Source organism: Dipodomys ordii, unplaced genomic scaffold, assembly GCF_000151885.1.
Source record: "Dipodomys ordii isolate 6190 unplaced genomic scaffold, Dord_2.0 Scaffold99, whole genome shotgun sequence".
In the NCBI taxonomy this organism is placed as follows: domain Eukaryota; kingdom Metazoa; phylum Chordata; class Mammalia; order Rodentia; family Heteromyidae; genus Dipodomys; species Dipodomys ordii.
Genome location: NW_012267315.1, coordinates 6,603,107 through 6,628,996, shown reverse-complemented (window position 1 = coordinate 6,628,996; position 25,890 = coordinate 6,603,107). Strand labels below are relative to the sequence as shown.

General features: G+C 41.9%; 1 protein-coding gene across 1 annotated transcript in view; it reads left to right on the top strand.

Moving 5' to 3' along the window:
* The window catches only part of Slc24a3 (solute carrier family 24 (sodium/potassium/calcium exchanger), member 3), a 411,501-nt gene that overhangs the window by 337,490 nt on the left and 48,121 nt on the right, over positions 1-25,890 (top strand). Inside the window, exon 6 of the mRNA XM_013027028.1 lies at positions 18,230-18,304. Coding sequence (XP_012882482.1) covers positions 18,230-18,304 — 75 coding nt within the window. The remainder of the gene's footprint in view (positions 1-18,229; positions 18,305-25,890) is intronic.

Sequence of the window (25,890 nt, the reverse complement as noted above, 5' to 3'; positions counted from 1 at the left end):
TGTGGTACTGGGATTTGAACTCAGGGTCTCATGATCATGAGGCAGGTGCTCTACCATGTAAGCCATGTCTTCAACACTTCTTGCTTTAGCTATTTTTTGGACAGTCACAAATGTTTGCCTAGGATTGGTCTCAGACCACAATCCTTCTGCCTGTGCTTCCTTTGTAGTTTGGATAATTAATGAACCACCATATCCAGCTTCCATGTTGAGAGGAAGTCATGCTGAATTTTTCCCTGACTGGCCTTGCATGGCCCTCCCAATCTCTAAGTCCCAAGTAGCTAAGATTGTAGGGATGTACTACCTGCCAGACTTGGCCTCATTCTGGTCTTCAATTGAGTAAGAGAAGGGAATTCTTGTCAGAAGGTGCCATGTGCTGTCAGCTTGCTCAAGAAAGTTGTAAAACCTGGCAGCACAGGTCCAGGTTGCTGTCATGTATGTAATTTTCTGATGGCCACTCTGCTGCCATTAACCCTTCCTCATATTCATTGGAACACTGTGTGCCGATTAACTCACCATCAGCACATCCAACGTGGAAGCAAACACTTCTTCAGCAGCTTTTACATGTCCAGTTGGTGCTACTATTTATTAAAGGTGCGTATTACCCTGTTGATTTATACTGTCCAGAATGGTAGCTGCTGACCACACATGGCCCTTTCAATTAAAATTAGATAGAATGTCAGATTCGATGCCTCCATCACACAAGTGACAGTCCTCAGGCTTCTCAGCGTAGGGCTGTGGAGAGTACCCACGAGTCCCACCATCACAGGAGGTTTTATTGAACAATTCCTGTAACTAATCATGTGCACCATCTTGGTAGTCTTTCCAGTGGCCAGGAGGAAATGAATGGCCTTGCCCAGAAGTAATCACATACTAAGGAACAAGAATAGGTATGTGTCCTTTGGAAGAAGTATCACACCCAAAGGGACTGAGCTTTACCTGTTAATAGGCACCAACACACATCCCTGTTTCTAAGAAAGGAGAGAGGGAGCTGAAAAGTTGGCTTTGTTCCCCATAAAGCCTCTTCCAGTGAACTGGCCTGCTAAGTCCCCTTGTCAGATGCTATATACAGACCTCTATCCAGTAATCTTGTAAATCTCACTTGCTTCCTCTTACTTTTTCTTCAAGAGCCTGCCCTTACTTGGGTACCTTGAAGCTCTTGTTCTGAGGAATTTTCATTTACACATACCATTATACCCAGGCTTTTTTCTATAATGTTTTGATTGGACTCCGCTTAGTTATCTTACCTTGGCCTCAGAAGGTCATTTTTCCAAAGTCTCTTGGGAACTTCTGTGCAGGCAAGTACCCTAGAACCTGTCATCCTAGAAGATAGCCAAGAATTTCATGTGACATAACACTTGCCTGGGAAAATTGAAATGAAGTTATTGCTGTAGTCACTGCTGTGTAACAAGCAGCCCCTTAAATCTCAGTTACTCCCAAATATAAACATTTACCTCTCACTCAGCCTTCATTCTAGGGCCAGACTGAAATGGCAGTTTTTACAAAAGGGTAAAATATTCTGGGCTTAATACTAGGCTTAGAGAACAGCAGGTTATCACATCTGCTCTCATCCCAGTGTCCAATGGAAACCACATCACCACACTTCAAATCAAGGCACTAAAATGTGCATTCTTCATTTTGTAAAAAGATCTACAAACATGCCTACATTACAATATAAACCCAGGATTGAGGGGGAAATTTATGTCTGTTAATTCAGCCCAACACACTGTATTACACAGATTATCTAGATCTTGAAGAAATAAAGTAAGCAGGGTAGGGTTGGTAGGGTACTGCCTAGCATGCCAGAAACCTAGAATTGAAAGACAACAAAAATAAGATCATTACTTACACCAGGAGTGGTAGCATTGGTCTGTAAGCCAGGCATTCCAAAGGCAGAAGCAGGAGGACTGTGACTTTGAGGCCATCCTTGGCTGTATAATGAGTTGTAGGATACCTTGGGCTTTGTAGTAAGATCCTGACAAAGGAAGAAAGGAAGGAATCAGAGAGCTAGGAAGGGAAGGGAATGGGGGATACAGGAAAGAAAGTGTTCAGAGGGCCCCTTACAGAGTTCTGACTCAGTAAAGCTGCTCTGGAGGTCTCATTTATCTATTGCTGTATGACAAACTATCTTAAGATTTCAGGACTTAACACCATTGCATGAAGCTCGCAACGATGTGGGTGAGTGGATGTGAGCCCAGCTGAGTGGGATGGTCCTTCTGGTCTGGGCTGCTCCTGACTGGATGGGTTTGCTTAAATGTCTCAAGCAAAAAAAGTTCAGCCTTGCTTAGACCAGCAGGCTAGCCCAGGCTTGTTCACATAGTGGTGGGAAATTTTCCAGTATGAGAATGGATGTTAAACCTCTTGAGACCAAGGCTTAGAACCTGCCCTTGGCATGTCAGTGTGCTGTATGGCTCAAAGCAAGTCATCTTGGATTGGATGAGAAATTAGCAGGACACAGCCACTTCTAGGTTGTACAAGCTCCAAAGAATCCGGGGTTATTTTTGCAGCTGGCCAGAAGAAGCAAGGTTGTATAGTCTAGGACTAGAAAGAAAATGCCAAGGTTCATTCCCCATCTAGAATTTACTATGGTGACCTGAGGGGTAACAATTACTAAGCATAGGTAGAGTTGAGCGAAGGAATCTTCTTTAGTGACTACACAGTAGGACATCATGAAATACCCTGTTCGTACTCGATAAGACAATATTTAAAAAGAGTCCAGCATTGTAGTTTAATGGCAGCTGGTTATTATCAATCCAACAAGTACCCTGAGAAAATCCACAGGGTGGGATTTTACTAAGAAAGTCCTCCTGTCTCCCTATCCTCGTTCAATAGCACTTGTCAGTTCTTTTCTAAGAAACAAGGTGCAGCTGCTATGAACAGCTGATGGTAACAGCTGTTGCAATAACACTAACCCCACCTTTCTATAGTTTCATTTTTCCTGGGAGCCAGGGACTGCAGACATGCATGGTGTTATTTGTCCGGGTAGGATGTGTCTGTTCAGGACTGTTGGCCATTGTGAATGCACATAGCAACTCTTTGAAATCCTTATCTTTGCCATATAGACCTGGTCTCTTCTTTCATCCTGAGTTTTAAGGCAACACTATCTCCATATCAGGCATGTGTGTGGTGTGTGTGGTGTGGTGTGGTGTCTATGTGTGTGTGTGCAAGCGCGTGTGTATGCGTGCACACAGGCACGCACATGTGCCAGTACTGGGACCTAAACTCAAGGTGTAAGCACCATCCCATAGCCTTTTTGCTCAAGGCTAGCACTCTACCACGTGAACCACAGCCCCACTTCCGTTTTATTGTGGTTTTTTTGGAGGTTAATTGGAGGTAAGAGTTCCATGGAATAAATTGTAAAGATACTCAATGAGCTAAAAGAGAACAGGAGCAAACAACAAACTTTTTTTAATGATCATAAACAAAATGAGAACTAAACAGAAAGAGGAAAACTTAAAAAAAAAAAACCTGGAGAACAGAACAACTGAATTGAAAGAACAATCCCGAGTAGATTAATAGTAGATAAGAAAGAATCCATTATTCAGTGAGAGGGGCAGGAAGGAAAAAGATCAGAGGATGCCACCCAGTGGACTAATCCATGCATCATAGAAAGGCTATGAGCCTATCTGAAGGAATAAGACTGATAGATTTTTGTGTTTCTGGGTCTCTATTAAGAAAATTTCAGCCTGTGCCAAGGAGACCTAGGATTTCTCCTATTCCATCCTGTAATGTTTTCACAGTGTCTGCTTTGACTCTGAGGTCTTTGATCCATTTGGAGTTGATTCTGGTGCAGGGTGATAGATAAGGATCTAGCTTTAGTTTTCTACAAGTAGTTAACCAATTTTGCCAGCACCATTTACTGAAGAGGCTGTCTTTCTTCCATTCTATTTTTTTAGCTCCCTTATCGAAGATTAGATGGCTATAGGTCTGTAGGTTCATTTCTGGGTTTTCAATTCTATTCCATTGGTCCTAGGGTCTGTTCTTGTGTCAGTACCAAGCTGTTTTGCTTACTATGGCTTTTTTACAACTTAGTTGGAGGTGGGGAGAGGATCCGGTGGAGGGAAGGGGGGGAGTATGGGAAGGGGTGGGAAGGGGAAACAAAGAGGAGGCAACAATGCTTGATAAGAAATGTACCCGTTATCTTGCCCATGTAATTGTAACTCCTCTGTACGGTATTCTCACAATAAAAAAATAAAAAATAAAAGAATGATAGAAACTTGCTAAATACAGAGGAATTTCAGAAGCTCAAAGATTCCCCACAGGACTGATCCTGAGAGGCACCACACTAAGACACATTATAATCAAAGAGGGTCAAAAGCCAAAGCAAAGTATCCTGAAAGCAGAAATATATATATATGAGATTTTTTTTGGTACTGGATTTTGAACTCAGGGCCTTGCCCTTGCTAGGTTGATACTCTCACTTGATCCATAAACCCTACCCCCTACTTTTTGCTTTATATATATTTTTTGTCTAGAGTCTTGCCTTTTGCCTGTGATCCTCCTATCTCTTTCGCCCATGTAGCTGAGACCACAGGTAAGTGTTATCATGCCTGGCTTGGGAGTTATCCAGGCTGACCTTGACCTACAATCTTCCCAATCTCTGCTTCCTTACTAGCTAGGATTACAAGAGTAATTTGACAACATTGTGTCAGTCATCCTTTACCATTTTCATTTTCTTGTAGAACATGGTTTTTGTAAGTATGACATAAGCCACTTATATTAAACTCCACTTACACCAGAAGAACTTTTAAAGGGCCTAGCAAGCTGCCATGGGAAAGGCCTGATTCCATACATAAACTGTCTGGAGAGATGCTCCCACAGAGCGAAAAAACAGCCCACAACCAGGACAGCATGGATGAGTGGATCTGCCTCTCAGCGATTCAGATGCTGGCCCTCAAAGAGCTCAGTGTATGGACGGAACGTGTTAACTACTAGGAATAAAAGTCAATTACATTGACAGTCATCTTCGTTATGTAGAACATAATCAGCATGACCATGTCTCTGTGCATGTGTAGAATGTGGTTATCAATTACTTCATTATGGAAGTATAATTGTGAATGATGAGTCAAAACGTTAGCGTGTTTTACCAGTATATTTAAAAGAAAGTCTAAATGCCTCGTTTAATTTGTTTAAGCTTATAGATTAATAATGCCTCTTTTCCCTCTATCATGGTTTAGATGATCCAGAAAAGCAGAGGTTATAATGTGTTTTGGGTTTAAAAAAAGACAAACAGCATTCTAAGCTAAGCAACAGTGGCTGACACCTCTCATCCTAGCTACTCAAGAGGCTGAGAAAATCCATGAGATTCTCTTTTTTTTTTCCTTTTCCTTTTTCTTTTTTTTTTTTTTTGCCAGTTTTGGGCCTTGAATTCTGGGCCTAGGTACTGTCCCTAAGCTCCTTTTGCTCAAGGCTAGCACTCTACCACTTGAGCTATAGCACCACTTCTGGTTTTCTTTGTGATTAAGTGAGATGAGAGTTTCACAGACTTTCCTACCCAGGCTGGCTTCAAAGCATGATCCTCAGATTTCAGCCTCCTCAGTAGCTAGGATTACAGGTTATCAGCCACCAGCACCTGGACTTATGAGAGTCTTGTCTACAATTAATCACCAAAAAGCCAGAATTGGAGCTGTGGCTAAAGAGGTAGAGTGCCAGCCTTATATAAAAATGTTTAAGTGACAGAGCCTAGGCCCTGAGTTCAAGTCCCAGGACTGGTACCAAAAAGAATTTTGCTATCACTTTTCATTTTCTCATCATTATTAAGCTTCCATGGGCAATACAGGGACAGTCTGAGCAAACACTTCTGTCTCATAACTCAGTATGACAGTATTCTTTAGAACCAAGAATGGGTGGCAAATTTCTGTAAGTTTGAAGACTAGTGCTGAGATGGTACAGCTTGCAGAGCATCCATGGGAAATGGTGTAAGGGCTGAATATATGGCTTTGAAAATACTATGCTGAGTGAAATAAACTCCATACACAAGGACAAATGCATAGGATTTTGCTTATGTGCAGTACCCATGCCAGGAAACTGGAAAGGAAAAATGGGCAACTGTTGCTTAATGGGTACTAAAAGTTTGAAAACATGAAGAAGTTCTGGCAGTGGTTGGTAGTGATGGTGTGTATTAATAGCTATAAAGGTTGTGATACAAAGTCCACCACAAAAGCACAACAATGTGAATGTATTTAGCAGATTTAGTGGTGATAAACTGTACCCTTGAAAATTATTAAGATGAAGGGGCTGGGAAGGTAGCTCAATGGTAGAGCGCTTGCCTTGCATGCCTGAGGCCCTGGGTTCGATTCCTCAGCACCACATAAACCAAAAGAAAAAAGCCGGAAGTGGCGCTGTGGCTTAAGTGGTAGAGCACTAGCCTTGAGCTGAAGAGCTGAGGGACAGCACCCAGGCCCAGAGTTCAGGTCCCATGACCGGACCCCCCCCCAAAAAAAAATTATTAAGATGACAAACTGTGAACAAAAAAAACTGGTCAGTGTGGTATCTATAAAGAATTTTAATATTTTAAAAGTTTGAGAGTTGTTATTTCTCATATCTTCTTTTTCATCTCTCTCTTGCTTGCTTTCTCTCTGCCTATTCGTCCGTCTCTGTTTCTTTTGCGACAGAGTTTTATCTAGCCCAGGGTGATCTCAAACTTGTGTTCCTTCCGACTCAGCCTTCTGAGCGCTGGGGTTATAGGAGTGTGCCACAATGCCTAGCTCTGAGTGAAGGTTTGAAATTGCAGTGTGGTTTGGGGTCTCTTGCCACTCTTCTCTCTTGAGACGTCTCTGCAGTTCCCTCTGTGGAAAACGACAGTGACCACATGCTTTCCTATGGGATGTGAGTTAAACACCACACAGTGTCTAACGCAGAGTTCGGGAGTCCCGCTTGGTCTGAAGAGAACAGGACATTTCTTCTTTAATCTCAGAAGGACTATACCCTTGATTCAGAGCACTTCCTGGCCATAGAGTTGGTGGAGAGATCCATGCTGTGTGTCAGGAACACAAGCAGGACAGTGATAATGGTTTCCTGGGGACTCTATCACAAGTTTTGATAAACTCAGTGGCTTAAACGAATTCAGCTTGTAGTACTGGAGGTTAGAAATCTAAAATCAAGGTGTTGGCAAGGCTGCGTTCTTTCGGAAATCTCTGTGGGGAGAGATCTGTTTTCTGCCTTTTGCCACTGCCTGGCCACCTAGCGTCCTGGACTCTGGCCTCGTCCCGTGTCAATTCATCCTCTTGCTGCCATGGTCACACCTCCTACTTATCCCTCTCATCCTCTTCCCCTCCCTCCCCTACTTGTAAGGACTCGTGGGATTACCTTGGGTATGCCAGGATAATCCGGGATAATCTTCCATCTCAGGATCCTTAATTTAATCACATCTGCTAAGCTCTTGTTACCAAGCAAACTAACATGTCCTTGGGTTCCAAGGATTAGGATATGGACATCTTAGCTGATTGTACCAAACAATCTATTTTCTGCATAGACCATCAGACAGGACCTACATGTCAGTGCTGAGCCCAGTGCCAAGGAGAAAGAGCAACAATGCTGTAGATGAGGCATTCCCAACAACACATTTGCCATGGGGAAAGCCTCTGAAGACCTATCCTAGACTTGTAGTTAATTGATTTCATGACTGGACCACACACCCTGCTCCCCAGACTGAGGTGTATCCTCACTCAAGACACAGAGACTCACCACCCCCACCTTTTGTTTTTATTCCATGAGAAAGAAAAAGGAAGTCTTTTTCTATAATGCCTCCAAACATGAGCTTTTGAGCCATTCATCTGGCTCCATGCTGGGCAGATTACCATGACCCATGGCTGCCCACGTGTTTAAAATGAAGACTACATTGTATAGAATGGCATGGGGTAGCCAGGGCTGCTACCACAAGATAGGGGTAGATGGCTTTGATCAAAAAATCTTACCTTCTTGCTGTTTAAAAAGCTGAAAGTCAAGAGTAAGGTGTGGGAGAGCTAGTTTTTTCCTGAGATTTTTTTTTTCTCTTTGGCTTATATGTGGCCATCTTTGTCCCTCTATCTTCACCTGGTCTTCTTTGGGTGTATCTCTGTATCTTACTAAACTTTCCTTATCAAGAAGCCAGTTGGATTTCCTCAATTAATTTAATTACCTCCTTCAAGACTGTATCTACAATACAGTTGCATTGTAAGATATTTGGGGTTAAGACACCCCAAATCTACTCAGCTAAGTAGCAAGCATTCATCTTAAAGAGTTGCATGAGTATGCACCTGTAATCCCAGCTGCTCAACAAGTAGAGATAGGAGTATCTTTGTTCAAGCCTGGCCCAGGCAAAAGGCAGGAGGCTACCTAAAAACAAACTAAAAGCAAAAGGACTGAGTCATGACTCGAGTGGTAGAACATTTGCTTACCCCAATTGGATATCTTCAGTATAGGGGGAGGGTGAAGAGGGGTGATTGGGAATTAAATGAAATAATGTATTTATAGCATATATTAAAGTTCTCTGAACTTAGAATTGAAAAGTTGGAGGTGGTTCAACTTCTCTAAGCCATTCCCTCATATGAAATTGTGAAATAAAACTTCTTTTTTGTGAGGATTAAATGAGTTTAACATTTAAAAAAAGAGTTGCATGAGCATTGAATTAGTTAAAGTATACAGAGAAAATTCCTTAGAATGGTGCCTGGTATTTATAACCATTCAATAAAATGCTGCTGTTGTTGCTGTTGCTACTGCTATTGTTATTCAAGGAAATTGTCCAGCACACCCTCCCACCCCTTTCTATATCAGCTATAAAATAGTTCACAGGTTTAGAAAGGAAAGAAATACTTCCTGTACCCTCTACTTCCTTTCAAGTTTCCTACTCAAGCTTATTTTTATAATCATGGTCATTCCTAAATATTGAGACATTGTCAGTCTAAGGGGAAGCATTTAGGTCTTTCTCTCCGTGGTTTGTATGCTTGTCTAAGGCATGTTTACTATCAAAGAAGTCCAGGGTCAACTATTTTCACTTCAGCAATCCTGGCTTTGATTTTCACAGGCCACTTTTGATATGGTTAGTTTATTCCTGCCACCCCCTCAGAGCCAAAGTTCTAGCAGTCATAGAGAAACAGAGACTCATCTACACATTTCAGTTGCTTAGCTGTCACCAAAAACTTCCAGGAAGACACTAGACCCTTAAGGAGGAAGCCAAGGGCTTCAAAACATGTATATCTAAAGCATCCCTCTAGTATCCATCCAAGATTTGTTTCAAAATGTTCATAGCAGCTTTAATCATATGTCAAAACTGCTAGCATCTCAAGTGTCCAACAGGGAGATGGATGAACAAATGGAATACTGCTCAACAATAAAAGGGAACAAATTACTGATATACAATATAGATAAAGCTCCAAAGTACAGTGAAGAGTTGAATATGGAGGCTCATGCCCATCAACCCAGCTATTTGGAAAGCTGAGATTGGGAGGAAGGTGGTTCTAGGTAACCCCAGAGCAGAAGAGTTCAAGAGACTATGTCTCCACCGAAAGAATCTGTCATGAGGTGATACATGCCTGTCATCTCAGCAATTATAGAAACCTAAAAGCAGAAGGACCACAGCTTAGACAAATGCTGGGAAGGATCTAACACCTTATCTCAAAAATAACCAGCTAGCCGGGCGCTGGTGGCTCACAACTATAATCCTAGATATTCAGGAGGCTCAGATCTGAGGATCACAGTTCAAAGCCAGCTTGGGCAGGAAAGTCTGTGGTGCTGTGGCTCAAGTGGTAGAGTGCTAGCCTTGAGCTGAAGAACTGAAAGACAGTGCCCAGGCCCAGAGTTCAAGCCCCATGACCGACAAAAAAAAAAAAATCCAGCAAGTCTGCCACTGGTAACTCATGCCTCTAATCCTAGCTGCTCAGGAGACAGAGATCTTAGGATCAGTGGTCAAAAACAGCCTAGGCAAAAAAATCTGTGAGATTCTTATCTTCAATTAACTACCAAAAAGCTAGAAATTGAGTTGTGGTAGAGTGCTAACTTTGAGCAAAAGAGCTCGGAGACAGTGCCCAGGTCCTAAATTCAAGCCCCAGGATAAGAACATGTGCATGCACACACATGTGAGTGCGTGTGTGCACACATACACACATGCACACACACACGCACATGCACATGCACACATACAAAGTACCAACAAAAACCAGTGCTGGGGGCACATGACTCAAGTGGAAAAGTGAAGGACTAGCAAGCAGGAGGACATGAATGTCAATCACAAAAAAGCTACAGTGAAGAAGGGTACTTGCTATATGCGACATGCATGATAAAAGTTGTCAGTGATTGAGTGAAAGGTGGTGACTGAGAGACACTTTTCTGGAAAATAGAAATATTTTCTATCATGACTGGAGACTACATGAGCATACCAAAAAATTCTAACTTATTAAGTTATATATTTTATGGTGGTATACTTTATTGCTTATAAATTATACTTCAAATTTCCTATTTAAAAGTCATCATTAAGTAAAACAAGCTTTAACTAAGATAGAAGGAAACTACTCATTTCTGCGTGTGTGATTAGAAAGCACCTTTAACTCTTCACATTTGTCCAAGTGTTGTCTTCTGGTTATATCCTGTGTCTAATTCATTGATAATGGGGAGCTATCCCCATTTTTTTTTGAGCAGAGAACATATCTCTTTCCCTGAAGTGAGTGCTGGGAGGAGGGGAACACTTACCTCCCTTACCTCTCTCTATATTTTTATCTAAATATTGTTCAGCTCCTTAGGGAGGGCCTTTGATGATTGGTGGATTTATTGGCTGTCTTAATCCCTTAGCTCTGCTCTGTTGTTTAAGGCTGGATGTGTTATTGATGTATTATCATGTTTTAATTCTCAATTCATTTAATGTGGGAGGATTATGTCTTCCAAGCACATGTTATGAAATGCCCTTATGTTCAGTTTGCCCTGGCTGTAGGATTGATTCATAAGCATCACCTGCTCTGAGTCACCAAAATTTCTTAGAATAGATTGTCTGAAAGTGAACTGCAGCCAGCAGCCATAAAGGCATAGCAACTAGTATTTTTTAATAGGAAATGATCACTGTGCACCTGTAAGAGAAGAGCTGAGGCCTGTGTCCTCACCTTGCAAGGGGGCATCTTCCTATCCTGGAGCTCCCAAATATGGTTGGGGAGAGTGATCACACACCCATTTTAAGTCCTTTGAAGGCACATCCCATTTTAAGTCCTTTTAGCTCCTGGCATAGCAGCTATTCCATTCTTTAACCAAAAGTAGGTAAAAATCAAAAAGTAGGTTGTGAAAGTGAAGATTCAATCCTTCTTGCTCTTTGTTAATTGATGAAACCAGAGAAGCTTGGATTTTTCCAGGTTATGAAAAGGAGACTTCTAACATCATATCCAAGCCTGTGAACTGAAAAATGGCTCATTCTATTTCTTATCACCTTGGCTTACAGCTCTTTAATTTTCAGAGCAAGTAGAAGGAAATGGAACATGCTGCGTCCCCAGGATTCCATTATCCATTCACTGACACCTTTTGAAATGCTTCTTTCCACAGACTGGTAATATTACATTATGGACACCAAATGCTAATGCAATAAATTATGTCACTTGAGGGAGGGTCTTACTTCCATATGTTTAACCTCAAATTCCATGTAAGGTCTATTGTCTGATTTCTGAACTCACATGATACGTATTAACTTCCCATTTGGTCAACACTTCGGACACAAGGAAAGCTCTATGCCAGCTTGGAGACCAAGTCCTATGATGATGAATTACAGAGCAGGCATCAAAATGTCCCCACAAGTTTGAGGTGGCCCTTTCATGTTATGTAAATGGTAAGAGGAGGAAACATTTATTCCCTAACCCAGAAAACATGCATTTTAAAATAAACTATGCACCACTCAGGTTTAGATTTCCTGTCTCTTTAGGGAGGTATCTTGTAAGAGAGCTGGAATCATACAGTTCTGAGGTATGAAGAGATGATTTTTCCCCAGCTTCTTGAGCAGGGTTAACGCTCAAAACTAGATCAAGTAAGAAAGCCCCAATAGGAGCTGTGAGTGTAGCTTAGTGATAGAGTGCTTGCCTAGCATGCATGAAGCTCTGGGTTCAATTCCTCAGTACCATATGAACAGAAAAAGCCAGATGTGGTGCTGTGGCTCAAGTGGTAGAATATTATTCTTGAGCAAAAGAAACTCAGGGACAGTGCTCAGGACCTGAGTTCAAGCCCCTGGACTGGCAACGAATAAAAACAGAACGAAAGAAAGCCCCAGTAAGTAAAGCTTCTCATTTGTAGCTTCATCCTCTCAGCTCTAGCTTTCTGACCCAAAGAACCTAGATGGCTTCCCATGCCAACTTCATCGTAACTAGATCCCATTGCTCAGGTCCACGGCTGTGCCCCTCACCGGTGTCTTCCTTTTTACACTCACGTTTATGTGACTCGAGGATTCCCCAGCTCTGGGCCAGTCAGTGCTTCTTACTTGGCAAGTGCTTGTACATCTTATTAAGATGCAGACTCTGATGCAGTAAGTCTGCAGTTGGGCCTGAAAGGCACATTTCTAACAACTCTCCAAGGATGGCCACACTGCTATCCTGGACCACACTTGAGGTAAATTTGCAGCAGGCACGTGCTTCACTGTGGAGACAGAAAGCATCTGTCTCTTTAGTCCTCTGAGGACTGACTCCACTTCTGTACTTCTCCACTTATGAATATTGCAAGCCACTTTCATTCTTCCTGAAAAACTACAGACATATGGCCAACTTTCTATCTATTACAATGGACCAAACAGTACACATAATTGAAACCTAAATATAGCCCCAGTCAGGATTTTCTGCCATTTTTTTCTACCTCCTGCACCTGAATTTCTACCAGCACTGCCAGGATAGACCCAGAAACACATGACCTCACATCCTCCTGCTGGTGGAAAGATAATTAAATGACCAAATGCCAGGAACTAACAACAAGTAAAACCTCAGGGCTTCCATTTCTGTAAATTGGACTAGGGGGAAGTCAGTGGATTTGGGTAAAGAAAAAATTTACAGTATATTATCCATGCGTGAACAAACATTGGCAAGACCTGTGACACCATCTCCTATGGAAATCTAGGATGCTTTCATATGTTCTAGTTGTTGCTGATATCTCCCAGTTTCCTTCTTTATTCATCCCTTTATTCTAATGATTGCCTATTCTGATCATTAAAAAAGAACTTACCAGCTCTCATTTACAAAGAAGTGCATATATTAAAATAGCTTCCATATTTGGATTACTGAATTTCAATAAACAAGTTCTTGTGACTCTTTGCTGTTTATTTTATGCCTCTGATACATTCTACTGAAAGGAGATCCAGAGAGTATGAATGAGTGCCTAGCATAACAGCTAGGGTAACAGGACAACAGCTGAGTCTGGGCTTTGGAGTTGAGGGGCACATGGCAAGCTGAGTAGTGCTCACCTTGTCTAAAGAGACTGCTACAGATCAGCTCCATGGTGACAGGAGGGTGCCTTCCACGAGAAAACCCTGTCTCCCTACCCCCAGAATCGCAGTGTATATGTGCAAAAGTACCTCAATTAGCAAGTACAAAGTAAAACTGATCAAGCCAACAAACAGAATAAAACCACCATCAGTATCCAGCCTGAGACACATAAGCGATGTAAAGGGTCTAGCTTTCCAAAATCACTCAATTGCCGGTGGTGTGAAATCCAGAGAAATGCTAAATCATTCTCTTAATCCATACTTAAAAATCTTCCTGTATCTTTTGTGGTAATGTAATTAATAAGCCAACCTCAAGTTGCCATGGAGTGGTTTATATTAAAGCTAACATGTAAGCAGGGCACTGCTGGCTCACATTTGTCTTTCATCCTAGCTACTCAGGTTTGAGGCCAACCTGGGAAAAAACACTCACTAGATTTATCTCCTAAGTAACCTGCAAAAAGAAGGGATGGGAAGGCATGGCTCACGTGCTCAAGTTCCAACTAAGTGATGGTGAAGTCCTGAGTTCAAGTCATGAACAAAAAAGAATGAATGAACAAAAGGGAGGGAGGAAAGTGAAAGGAAGGAGAAAGGAGAGGAAGGGAAGAGATGGGAGAGGAAGGGAAAGGAAAGGAAGAAGGGAGGGAAGGGGAAGAAGGAAAGAGAAAATCTAACAGGTAATATTAACTAATAAACATTATAGTTTCATTTTCTAGTAACTTTTTTTTGTGGTTCAAGGGATTTGAGTAACGTTATTGAATACCCACATATACCCAGAAAAGTGATCATACCATCAATATGAAATGCTTGGTGAAATTTCCCTAAATGAGCTCCACTTGCTCAACAGACTTGAGTCAGGCACTTAGCATTGCAGTTGTTATCAAATGCTAGTCCATGAGAGCCTGGGAGTGAATGCGGGTGCACTGGTCCCTGGTCTCTAGCATGGGCAGAGGGCTTTGGGGCTCAGAAGGCAAGCCAGGCCCTGTGATTACAAGACCCACATTTTCTTGCTGGCAGTAGAGCCAACTCTGAATTCTGATGTGTGTGTGTAAGCACTCTGAACTACCAATTTATGAAGGCCAAGTAGTTAGCTTCCATTTAATATGAAAACGGCTACACATAATGCATGTTGTGGAGAGGGAAGAAAGCACTTGTGAGTTCTGCAGAGGCCTCAAGTTGTCTTGAGCATGTCTTGTTTCCTGTGCTCCATGAAGAACATTCAAGAGATGACTCTGTGTGCACTGTCCTGATGTGGCCTCTTTTCTATTTAAATATATCACCAGTAGCAGTTTACTTACTTATGTCATTTTTCCCTAACATAAACCTAGAAATCAAAATGAGATTCCTCAGAAAACATATATAAAATTTAAACTAAAACTAAAAATGCATTGTGTGTTCCTGGACATAAAAATTAATAAGCATAAGTTCATTATATTTTTTCCAAAGCACAGTTTTGAGTTTGAACTTAGGGCCTTGCATTCACTCATCAAATGTTCTAGTACTTGAACCATACCTCCAGCCTTGCTTTTTTCTTACTATTTTGGCAATGGTGCCTCACAGACTTTCCTGCCCTGTCTGGCTTCAAACCACAATCCTCCAGCTCTCAGCCTCCTGCGTAGCTAGGATTGTAAGTGTGAGCCACTAGCACCTAGGTATTGTCCATTTACAATAGTAAACTTCTGGGGAGTCTGTTAGATTTCAGTGGGTTTTTCCAGCATAAAAGTATTTTCATACTGTAGTGGAACAACCCACTGATTTACCATTTGGAAAAAAAGCCCATGTCAGGTTCTCACCTGAACAAACCTTAATGCTGATGTCTTCAGACTATTTGGAGGACACCTATAGCCCTTCCTAGCTCCAAAATGAATGGCGATATATCCTGAGACAAGAATTCGTTGTAGAAATCATGTCAGCTCAAAAGCTTGCCATGAAACTCATGTTACAATTCTCAAATCTTTTTTTTCTATGAAATTTGTGTGAAATAACATTTCTCCAAGAAGGTAGCAGTTTTCTGTCATATAACTATTATGGTACTTTATCTGCTTCAATGATTTTCCTTTTTAAGAAAAAAAGTCAAACACTCACAAATTGAGGGTATTTATGCCTTTGAAAATGTGCCTGCCATGTCAAATTCCATCGCTTGACAAGAAATGTGGCTATAAATATTATGTTGTGTTTTATACATGCACAGCATCCTTAGGTATGGGGTGTCTATTATCATATATTGACAGCTGTATATAGATTTGCAATGTATATGTATATACTTTTATCCTCAACTATTATTTTTAACCTCCTAAGAGGAAAAAGAATTCTGAAAGAGAAGAGAATGTGTTTTCCTGTGTTTTGGAAGTGTGATTTCTTTCTGCATTATGCCATTCTGAAGCTAAATGAAATTATAGGAAGGAAACTGAAGCTGAATATTCAGTAGAGAATGTGTGAAATGCAGTCTAGAAATAGAGAAGGAAATACCAAGATGACATTCCAGCTGGGAGGGATTCCTAGAGCTACAGGGGAAGTAGAGTCTCTGGCTGGATTTCTTGCAGGCTTTCCTCAGGACTGACTTTTTATCATCTCTATTACCAATCAGATTAGGGGCAGAATTGCTCACTTTGGGTTTTTTCCTTGAATCCTTGCTTCATTGTAATCCCTTTGCCAAGGAAGTGCCAAGGAAACCAAACTGGCTTCCCATCAGCCTGCTCTGGGTTGATTGACACCTGCCTCCAGCTGCAAAGGACCTTCCCTCCCTTCCAGGAAATATGTTCAAGGTCAAAGTCAGGTGGTCACTAAAATCCATCTAAGAGATTTACAGACAAAAACAAAAAGAAGTGTCCAGATGTTGCGGCATACTCCTTAATCCCAGCTATAAGAGAGGCATAGATAGGAAAATCACAATCCAAGACCAACCCCAGGCAAAAAACATCACCCCATCTAAAAAATAAAATAATATAATAATACTAGGAACTAAAATTTAAAAAACAAACAGGTTGGGCCTACCTTGTGACTCAGTTGGTAGAAAACTTGTCAAGCAACCTTCATCTCCTGAGTTTAAACCCTAGTAATGAAAGAAAAGAAAAGAAAGAAAAACTATACTTCAAAAGAACTGTGTGGGCCCCCATCAGGTCAGTGTAGTTGTACTGATGGAATAGTGAAACATCCAATTACCAATGACATGAATTTAATTTTGAAAGCTAGCCACAAGCACCAGTGGTGTCAGTGTTGATTTAGTTGCTTCTCTCCTAGGGCATGTCCATCCCTAGCATAGCCCCCATGATGTCTTTTGCTTAATGTCTTTCTGCTTTGGTAGCTTGCTCTGAATCTCCTTAAAGCAGTTTATTTTTTAGATTTAACTGCGGGCTGCTGTTTTGGTTTTGTTTCGTTTGGTCTTTGAGCCTTTAACAATGCCCCTTTGGCCACAATTGCTAATATACTTACCTAACAGCTTTAAGTAATAGAGAAAAAGCCCCCCCTCCCACCCCATAGGAAGCAGTCACAGTGATCAGCTGTGTTGTTTTTTAATACTGACCTCCATTGGAGTGTTTGTGCACAGGGACTTAGAACCCAGGATTCCCAGTTCTTCCTCAGTACACCTACTAGGTATATTGGTCAAGTATCTCAAATTTGCTAAACTCAGATGGCTGGCAAAAAGAGGGTGAGGCCCACTGGGCACACTGGTGACTCATGCCTATAATCCTAGCTACTTTGGAGGCTGAGGTCTGAGAATCGAAGTTCACAACCATCCAAGGCAGACAGCATCTCCAGACACATCTTCAATTAACCAGCAAAAATCTGGGGGTAGAGGCATGGCTCAAGGTTGGAGAACAAAATTGCTGAGCAAGAATGAGAAGGGCTCAAGTTCAAGCTTCAGTACTGGGAAGGGGAGAAAAGGAACACCAAATGTTTGTGTACAGATTGAATAAGATAACCCAAGATTCCCCTCAGCCATGCTGCACATCTTCCAAGTCTTGGCTGGCAGCCTGGAACACCCCGCTTTCCCTCTCTGCTTCCCAGAGGTCAAACCTGAAGGTTTCTGTCACTGGCCATTTCCTCCCAACCCAGTTGTTATTGTTTAATCCTATCTTTGTATCTGCCTCTCAGAAGATCCAGATTAATCTGCGTAAAGACCCTCAATGAATTCCTATTGATTGGCTGATTGATTGAGTCCAAGACAGCAGACAGACATAAGATTGTCTTTGGTTTGTCACTGGCTAAAGGGAAAATTGCTCTCTCAGCCTAAGGAGGAGCAAATTTACCCTTCCTGTGCCTTTTTTGTTCTATTTATGTCCTCTACTAGGAGAATAAAGCCAGCAGAAGTCATACTGTTGGACTATGTGATGGTACACATTAGTTTACACAGAAGGCAAAGATAGGAGGATCATGGTTCTAGATTAATGCAAAAGTCCCTATCAAAAATAAATATACCCGGGCGCCGGTGGCTCACACCTGTAATTCTAGCTACTGAGATCTGAGGATCACGGTTCAAAGCCAGCCCTGGCAGGAAAGTCTGTGAGACTCTTATCTCCAATAATCCAGTAGAAAACAGGAAGTAGTGCTGTGGCTCAAGGGGTAGAGCACTCGCCTTGAGCTGAAGAGTGTAGGGACAGCGCCAAGGTCCAGAGTTCAAGCCCCACAACTAATAATAAATAAATAAATAAACAAATAAACTTAGAAGTCTTGGGGTATGTCAAGTCATAGAGTGCTTATCTAGCAAACCCAATGTACTGCTTTCAGTTCCTATTACCAAGACCAATAAAAAAAAGATTACACTGTCTGGTTTTCACATTCTGACAGTCTATTTTTTATTCTCTTTGTCTCCTTCTTCTTTAGGTTGTGGCTCTCTCCTCCTGGTGCCTGTTGAGGGATTCCATCTACTACACGCTGTCTGTGGTGGCACTCATTGTGGTAAGTTGATCTTTCTGTTTGGGTCAGCACGGGGCAATGCACAGCTCCTCTGCCTGGAGCAAAGGACACTGGTGGTGAATGGGCAAGTGCAGGTCTATGTGTGGAAACAGCTTTTCCATATTCCTGTTACTTTGGTCACCAGAATTTCTGCCTGGTAACTGAGTCATGGAAAGGGGAGTTATAACTTAGGATGTCTGGGTCCATAGCAGTCCCGTGACTGTTTCTGTAACCCTCCTAACCATTTGCTCTGACTTGCCTCATGGTTCTTTGACTTCCATCTTGAGTCTCCAGGATGCTTGCTTCTCTTTAACAGTACCTCTTACCATAATCACCTTTGTGCCAACACCCTCCACCTGTGTTCTTAGTATGAACATATGCCTAATATCCATTTGTGGGTACATGACTTTTATATTCAACCTCATGTCCCAAATTCAACACAGCTCTAAACTTGATGTATTCTCCCAAGATCCTCTTCTTATATTTCAGCCCCAGTTCTATCACAATCATTTAGCTTAGAAAAATGATACTAAGTTGACATTTGACCTTTGCATCCCATGCATTAGAGTCTTGTAGAAATCTGTCCCATATCCCACATGGAAGGGCCTCTCTACATCCTGGGACCGAATTGATGCAACAGCCATGATGCATCCCATGGCAGGCAGGTCAGGCAGAAAGGTGGGAGCATCACAGCCATTTCTTCCCCTCACTTCTTTACCTGAGTCAATCCTCAGAGCCCCCTAAGTCTCTACTAGGGCTGAGTACCTGCTCAGCCCTTGTTTAACTGATCTGTGGTACCTGTTTGGCGTGGGGGGTGGGAAGCTGGGCAACTCTTTAAGTTTGCCAAGCTGATCCATGTGGAAGAAAATAGTAGCAAAATGGAAAGAACAGAGGTTTGAACTCTGACTCCTAATGCTGGTCCCTTCCCCCTCCCCATACACACACATGTAATGGTTTATTTTATACACCAACTTGATTGAGATGACAGATCCCCAGTGGACTGGTAAAATATTATTTCTGGATGTATCTCAGGTCTTTCAGGACAGATTGGCCTTTGAATCCATACAATGAGTGAAAAAGATCACTCTCACCAATGTGGTAGATGTGAGTGAATCCCTTGATGACCCAAATAGAACCGAAAGTCAGGAATGGTGAATTAGCTTTCTTCTTGAGCAGGGTCATGTCTTCCTCAGCCCTTAGACAGCAGTGCTCCTGATTCTTGGGCCTTTTCATCGGAACTGGAATTTACACCATTAGTTTCTTGATAGTTAGGGCTTTGGAACTAATCCTGTTGGTTTTTATAGGTTGTAGGTCATAGAACCTCTCAGCTTTCATAATAATGCAAGCCAATATCTCATAATTATATGTATATATAGTAGGTATGATTACATGTATGTATGTATATGAATACATATCTCCTATTTGTTCTGTGTTTCTGGGGACCTGGGACTATACACCTGACTAATAATCTTGGAGAGATCGAACCCTCTGGCTTTCAGTTGTCTTACCTACAAGACAAGAAAGAAACACTTAAGACATCTAACGTCATCTGTTTCACATAGCACTCACCTACACATTATTTTATTGGAACTTTCTATGCCAATGAACTAAACATGCTGTTTGATATGCAGCATGGCACTTGGAAGCAGCTGGGTTCTTCAAATCTTCATGTTGAAAATCGCGGTTTACCAACCATCGCAAGGTGTGCTGTAAATATGGAGTTATATGTGCATTGACACTTGTCCTCCAGAGCTTCTAGGGCTAAGAATAAAGAAGATCAACACCCAACTCAAGAGGAAAAGGGCTCCGTAGGCCATGCTGAAGTTAAAGATGTACTTCATCTTTTCAAGCCCTGATTAATAGATTTAAAGATGCAGGAACTGTGCTCTTATTCTTGGCTGTTACTATGGAACCTAGCAATCTGTCCTTTTTGCTCCAACCCATACTTACTGAATTCTCTTTTCAGTGAGATTTGTCCTGAGATCAGCCAACCTATGCTCGTCATGTGTTGTTGTTTTTCATCATGTGCTTTTCTGCCTTTTGGGGGTATTTTAGCATGATTTTTGAAAAAGACTTTTTCAAGAGAGATGGATAAGACATAGTGTAAATGAACACAACTATCTACTTTGCTGAATTCCAGAAAGAGATGACACAGCTCATAAAGACAAGGCGATGAAATGGAATGGAGAAGGTCAAAGTCTGCCAGGAGCTCTGGCTTAGCAATCTCCACTCCCAAGAGCGATTTCCCTGGTGTCAGTCTTCTTAAACTCTGTTTGCAGCATTGACACCTCCTGGACTATATGTGAAATAACTTGTTTGGGGGCCAATTTATCTGGACCTGTCCAAGATAAAATAAATGTAAAATTGCTGTTAATGATGTGTGAAGAAGTAAAGAGATTTGGCTTCTTGTGGGTCGCAGGTGATACTCCCCTGAGCCCGATCTTTGGGACAAACAACCATCCACCCTCAGGGCAGGATGTATAAATCACAGAACGGAGGCAGTTCAATGTGCAGGCTGCCAGGGCAGCTCTGTATTTCCTCTGACAGCAACAAACTACAAAATCAAATTGGCTTTGCCCTCATTGGAAAATGTACACTGTATATTTCAGACATGTTTTCAAAGCCAGAGTTTGGTGATCTTCAGGAACATTGCATTTAACCATTGTTGAAGAAGAAATGGAGGTGATAAAGTTTGCATTCTCAGGGCTGGATCTTGGTTCATCTTCCTTGGACTGGTACTCTCCGCAGCTTCCGCATGCATTGAAAACAACTAGCCTATTGAAAACGCAAGAGCCATTGAATTCCATTCCACAGGCTGTGGCATGAGACTTGGGAAACTGCATTTCAGCCACATCTTCCTCCACCCTCATGGGATCCTGCTGCCAGAAGCTCAGCACAGCATTTTGAGAGAACGTTTGAAGGTTCTAGCAGGGGAGTACAGCTACTCTTACACCCTTTGCCGAAGGGCTTTCCTCCACTGTGAGCAATGGTCATTGTCTTTGACCTGAGTAAGCATGGAGCTGTGAGGGAGGAAAGCGACACCATCTGGCCAGTCAGATCATCTGATTCAACCCTGTCAATCGCTGGGGTGACAGGTGTCACCACTTAATCACCCTCACATTCCACAGGGTTTTGAACCCTGATTGAAAACCTTTGCCTCCCAGAGTATTCCTCCTCATAGCCAGGCAATCATCAAATCTTGAGAGTCCCAAAGCAAAGGCATCATGGAAGCCTGAGGAACTCAAGTTTGTCTGGATTTCTAACTTCTGTTAGTCTTCCTGGATTACCTATTCTTGTTAAATAGAAGCAACACTCTCTAGGGTCATTTTTATTTAAGGCTTAAAACTGTACAAAGAATGAAAGAATGTCACATCCAGAAACACTGCACTTAGCAAAAGCAATGTTCATAGTGTCTCCAAATCTCTTCCACGGCCAAGCCTCAGGCTGTCACTCACAAATACACTGTAGCCTTTTTTTTTTTTATCAGGGTTTCTTGTTCTCTTCCTACCCAAATAGCGTGGTAATGAAATCATTTTTCTTCCTGTGTTCCTTATAGACTACAAGGCCTCTCTTTAGGATTTTGCTATGGGCACTTAAGACTCCTTTATTTCAAAGCCCTTTCTCCCGCCCACAAAATAATTACCAACCTTCCCAAACAATTTATTTAGCTATTTGAGTTTTCTTTTAGTGTTCTCCCCTATTACAGGGTTCTGAAGTATCAGAACAAGTAACTGTTGTTCCCCTGAGGTTCTACAATAAAGAGCCCATTCACCCACAGGGCAAGATCAGAATAAATGGGACCAGATGCTATTTCTGTGTTCATCTCCACCAACAGGCCCCTTGGAGTGGTGCTCAGGACAACCATGGGCTCTAGACATCCAAAGAGCTGGCAAGATGGCTTCTCCAGAGATGTTGATCTGCTCCGGGGCAAAGGGCTCAGAGTAGGCCAGGAAGGAGCTAAGAACATCGTCCTGCCAAGAGATTTAAACAACTGATATATAAACAGACACAGATGGGACAAGAAGGCAAAAACCCAGGTGTACGACAAGTACAACCAACAAATCTAAAGAACAATTAATAGACATCACGTCTGTATTCCCAAAACCCATTACCTAAACATTGCTCAGTACAACTTTATTTGCTTGTTTATTCTAATGAGAAATTAGGGAAAAAGAAATGATTATTTCAAAAGCATAAACTATGTTGTTCTCATGCCCTTCCCCCACCCTTTCTCCCTGGTGATATTCTGTGCAGTGAAGCACCAGACCTTGGGAAAGCTGGACAGTACCTGGACGCTTCCTCCGTGACTGGAGGCGCCCTAACCTATTAGGTCCTGAGGCCATGCTGAGTGTTTTTGTTGTATTTCCCTATCTCCCTCAATCAGGTCCAACAGATGCCTACAGGCTACAGGTCATTGCAAAGCTCCGTCTGCTTCTCTGCCACCCACCAGGAGCACTTGGACCTTGGGCATCTCAGGCCTCCCATGCCTGCCCTTTTTCCAAATTCTAGCAGGCCTGTCTCTTTCCTCTATTGAAATGTTACTGTAATTTACATAATCATGTAATTTCCATAAATGCAAATGATTCGTTGCATCATCAGTCTAACAGCTGCCCTCAAAGAAATACTTTATTTTTACCCTTCATCTCAGTTTGAGGACAGGAACTCAAGAGAGCTTCAGGAGGAGAGAAACCTCCAGGGAAACTGAAGAGGCCTGTGGAGCAGGTTCCTCATCACCAGGGCTGGTACTGAACTCCAGCTCACTAGTGCTGCCCATCGGTAGCCATGTTGGAGGGGTCATCAAGGTAGCCTGGGCACAGGCCCAGCAGTGAGGCGAGTCAAAACTGATGCTTCCCTTTCCATCTCAGGGCTGCTCATTGTCACTGCCCAGGTGAAAGGATCTCAAGATGATTAAGGCAACTCAGCTGAGCACTGCCTGAGATGGTTGGTGCTTTCTGTATGATTCACCATTTAGTAGCAGTAACATGATATTTGAGGTCAATTACAAAGAGTAAAACTTGGTATGGGCCTCTGATGAGAGTGGCTGATCATGGCAGGTGTGTGTGATAAAACAAGAGAGACAATGAAAAGAGGCTGGTTCCCACAATCACCTCAAGGGCATACCCTCAATGAGCTCTGGCAAAGGTCTTATTAGCCTTCCAATAGTACCACCCAAGGGACCAGATCTTTGACAACCGGACCTTAGAGGACATTCATCCAAACCATGGACACTCCCCAAAGACCTTCTGTAGTGATTAGAAATAGTCTGGAACTTTGTATTATTATCTAATATGGTAGCCACTAGCCTACACTACATGGCTACTGAACTCTTAAAATAGACCTAACAAGACTGAAGCTTTTTGTGCTTTATTATTTACTGTTTTCTATTGTTTTTAAAAAATTATATTTCTTATTATCTTTGTTGCACAAGAGTTACCATTCAACTTATCAATTTATAAGTACAATGCATCTTGATCGATGACCTATGACCTATTATTATTCCCCCCCCTCTTTCCCAACCTAACCCCTCCTCTCAATTTTCTTAAGTTCCTGGTGTATAGATGGGCTGTTATTAGCCAGAAGTGGCACTGTGGCTCAGGTGGTAGAGTGCTAGTTTTGAGCAAAAGAAGCTCAGGGACAGTGCCCAAGCCCTGAATTCAAGCCCCAGGACTGGCCAAAAAAAGACTTATATGGAATATTCTGACTGGATTCTCTCCCTCTTGGTCTTTATTCATCTACACCTCTCACCTTGGCCTTCTCCTCACACCTTTCAAGTGCCATTTTCCTGGTAATCATTTTGTTGAACTATGAGTTTATTTTTCTAAAAACATAAAATTGCACCATTTGAATTCTTCCCTGCACATTCCAGTTAATACACTTGCGTACACTTACATACAACCCAGGATGTGTTTACTTGTACATTTATAAATACGTACTTTTCATTTTATTAATCTTAATTAGCTAAATGTATATCGTTATAGGTAACTAGTGGTTGCTGTATTGGATAGTGCCATTCTACTGAGCCAAGCATCCCATAGGAAATATAAATGCACCCTCATAAGCATCCATAGCATAGATCAATACTCAGTGGATCAAGGGCATATACCAGGGCTACTGAAAACAATTTTGTATTTTAATGCTCATGACACACAGGCTAGCCAGTGAATGAATACCACTACAAATGGAAAAATCAAGGCTCCAGAAGTTAAATGACTTGTCCAAGGGCAGGAAGCTGCCTGCCTCAGGTTTCCCAGAGCAGGTCCCTAAGACAGTATGGCTATCTTCATTGCTCCAGCATAGCTCCAGTGTTTGCAAGTAACACAATCCAATTTTTCTTCTACCTAAATCTTCCTGTTACTGTCTTTTAAGTCTTCCTGATTTTATAGTCTTATTTGTAGTCAGAAAATAAACAGGTTTTACCCTTCCTCTTAGAATTCATGAGGACAATGAATCTTAAATATTATTTTTAAGAAATCTTTTTTTTGTTTCTGTGCTGGTCCTGGGGCTTGAACTTAGTGCCTGGATACAGTCCCTGAGTTTCTTTTATTGAAGTCTGATGCTCTACCACTTGAGCCACAATTCCACTTCTGGGTTTTTAAAAGTTTATTGGAGATAAGAGTCTTATGGACTTTCCTATCCAGTCTGGCTTTGGACCATGATCCTCAGATCTCAGCCTCCTGAGTAGCGAGGATTACAGGCATGAACCACTGAAGAAATCTTCTTATCTTGCCTTTTCCATGGAAGAGAAAAGAAATCTTAATGGTCACATTAGTCATTATCCCTCAACATCCCACCAGCCTGGGCCTGTTTTTCCCTGGGAATTAACTGTTTCTCTCTCTTTCTTTGAGTATACTCATTGTACCCCATTTTCATTTCAGCCCTCCTTATTATACCCACGTGGCAATATCAGTGTCACAGGCAATGGCTGTGAGAGACTGACTGACTAGGGTCATACAAACAAAAGTTCCCTGTTTTGCAATCCCTGCTTTTGATAGGTGGAGGACCTGCTTTTAAAGATGCTGCCAAAGCTAGAGGACTAGGGTCATCCTTGCATTCGTTTCTTGAACAAGTTCATGGGTCAACTGGCCTTAGAGAAGGCAAGCATTCAAAAGGGAGTCACCCAGCTTTAATAAGGAAAATGATTTAGAAATCCTAGTTTGTGCTTTTTGTCTTTTGTACTTTCTTCTGCTTTGGAAACATTCATCTTCTATTTTCTAAATTTATGTTCTCATTTCTCTTTATTCCCTGGAGTCTGCCCTTGTACATTTACATACAATGAGCTGCTCTTTTCAAACCCTATCTCTAGGACATCTATTTCCTTCTTGCAAACACTGACACCATCCAGTCAGCCTGCTAGGTGTCCTGAACTAGGAATCTCTGTGTAGCCTTAAAAGCATCAACCGTTTTCTGGTATATTTCACTGGATACCTCTCTCCATGCAATGTACTCTGGCCTCAGCTAAGCCAGGTAAACCAGACTAAATACCTCTTAATCCCAGAGCTGAAAAAGTAAGGATCCAAGATGCAGATCAACTGAGGAGTCCCCGTGCTGTAAGGAATGAGAAAAGCCTGTGGGGAGCTAATAAGGAAAAA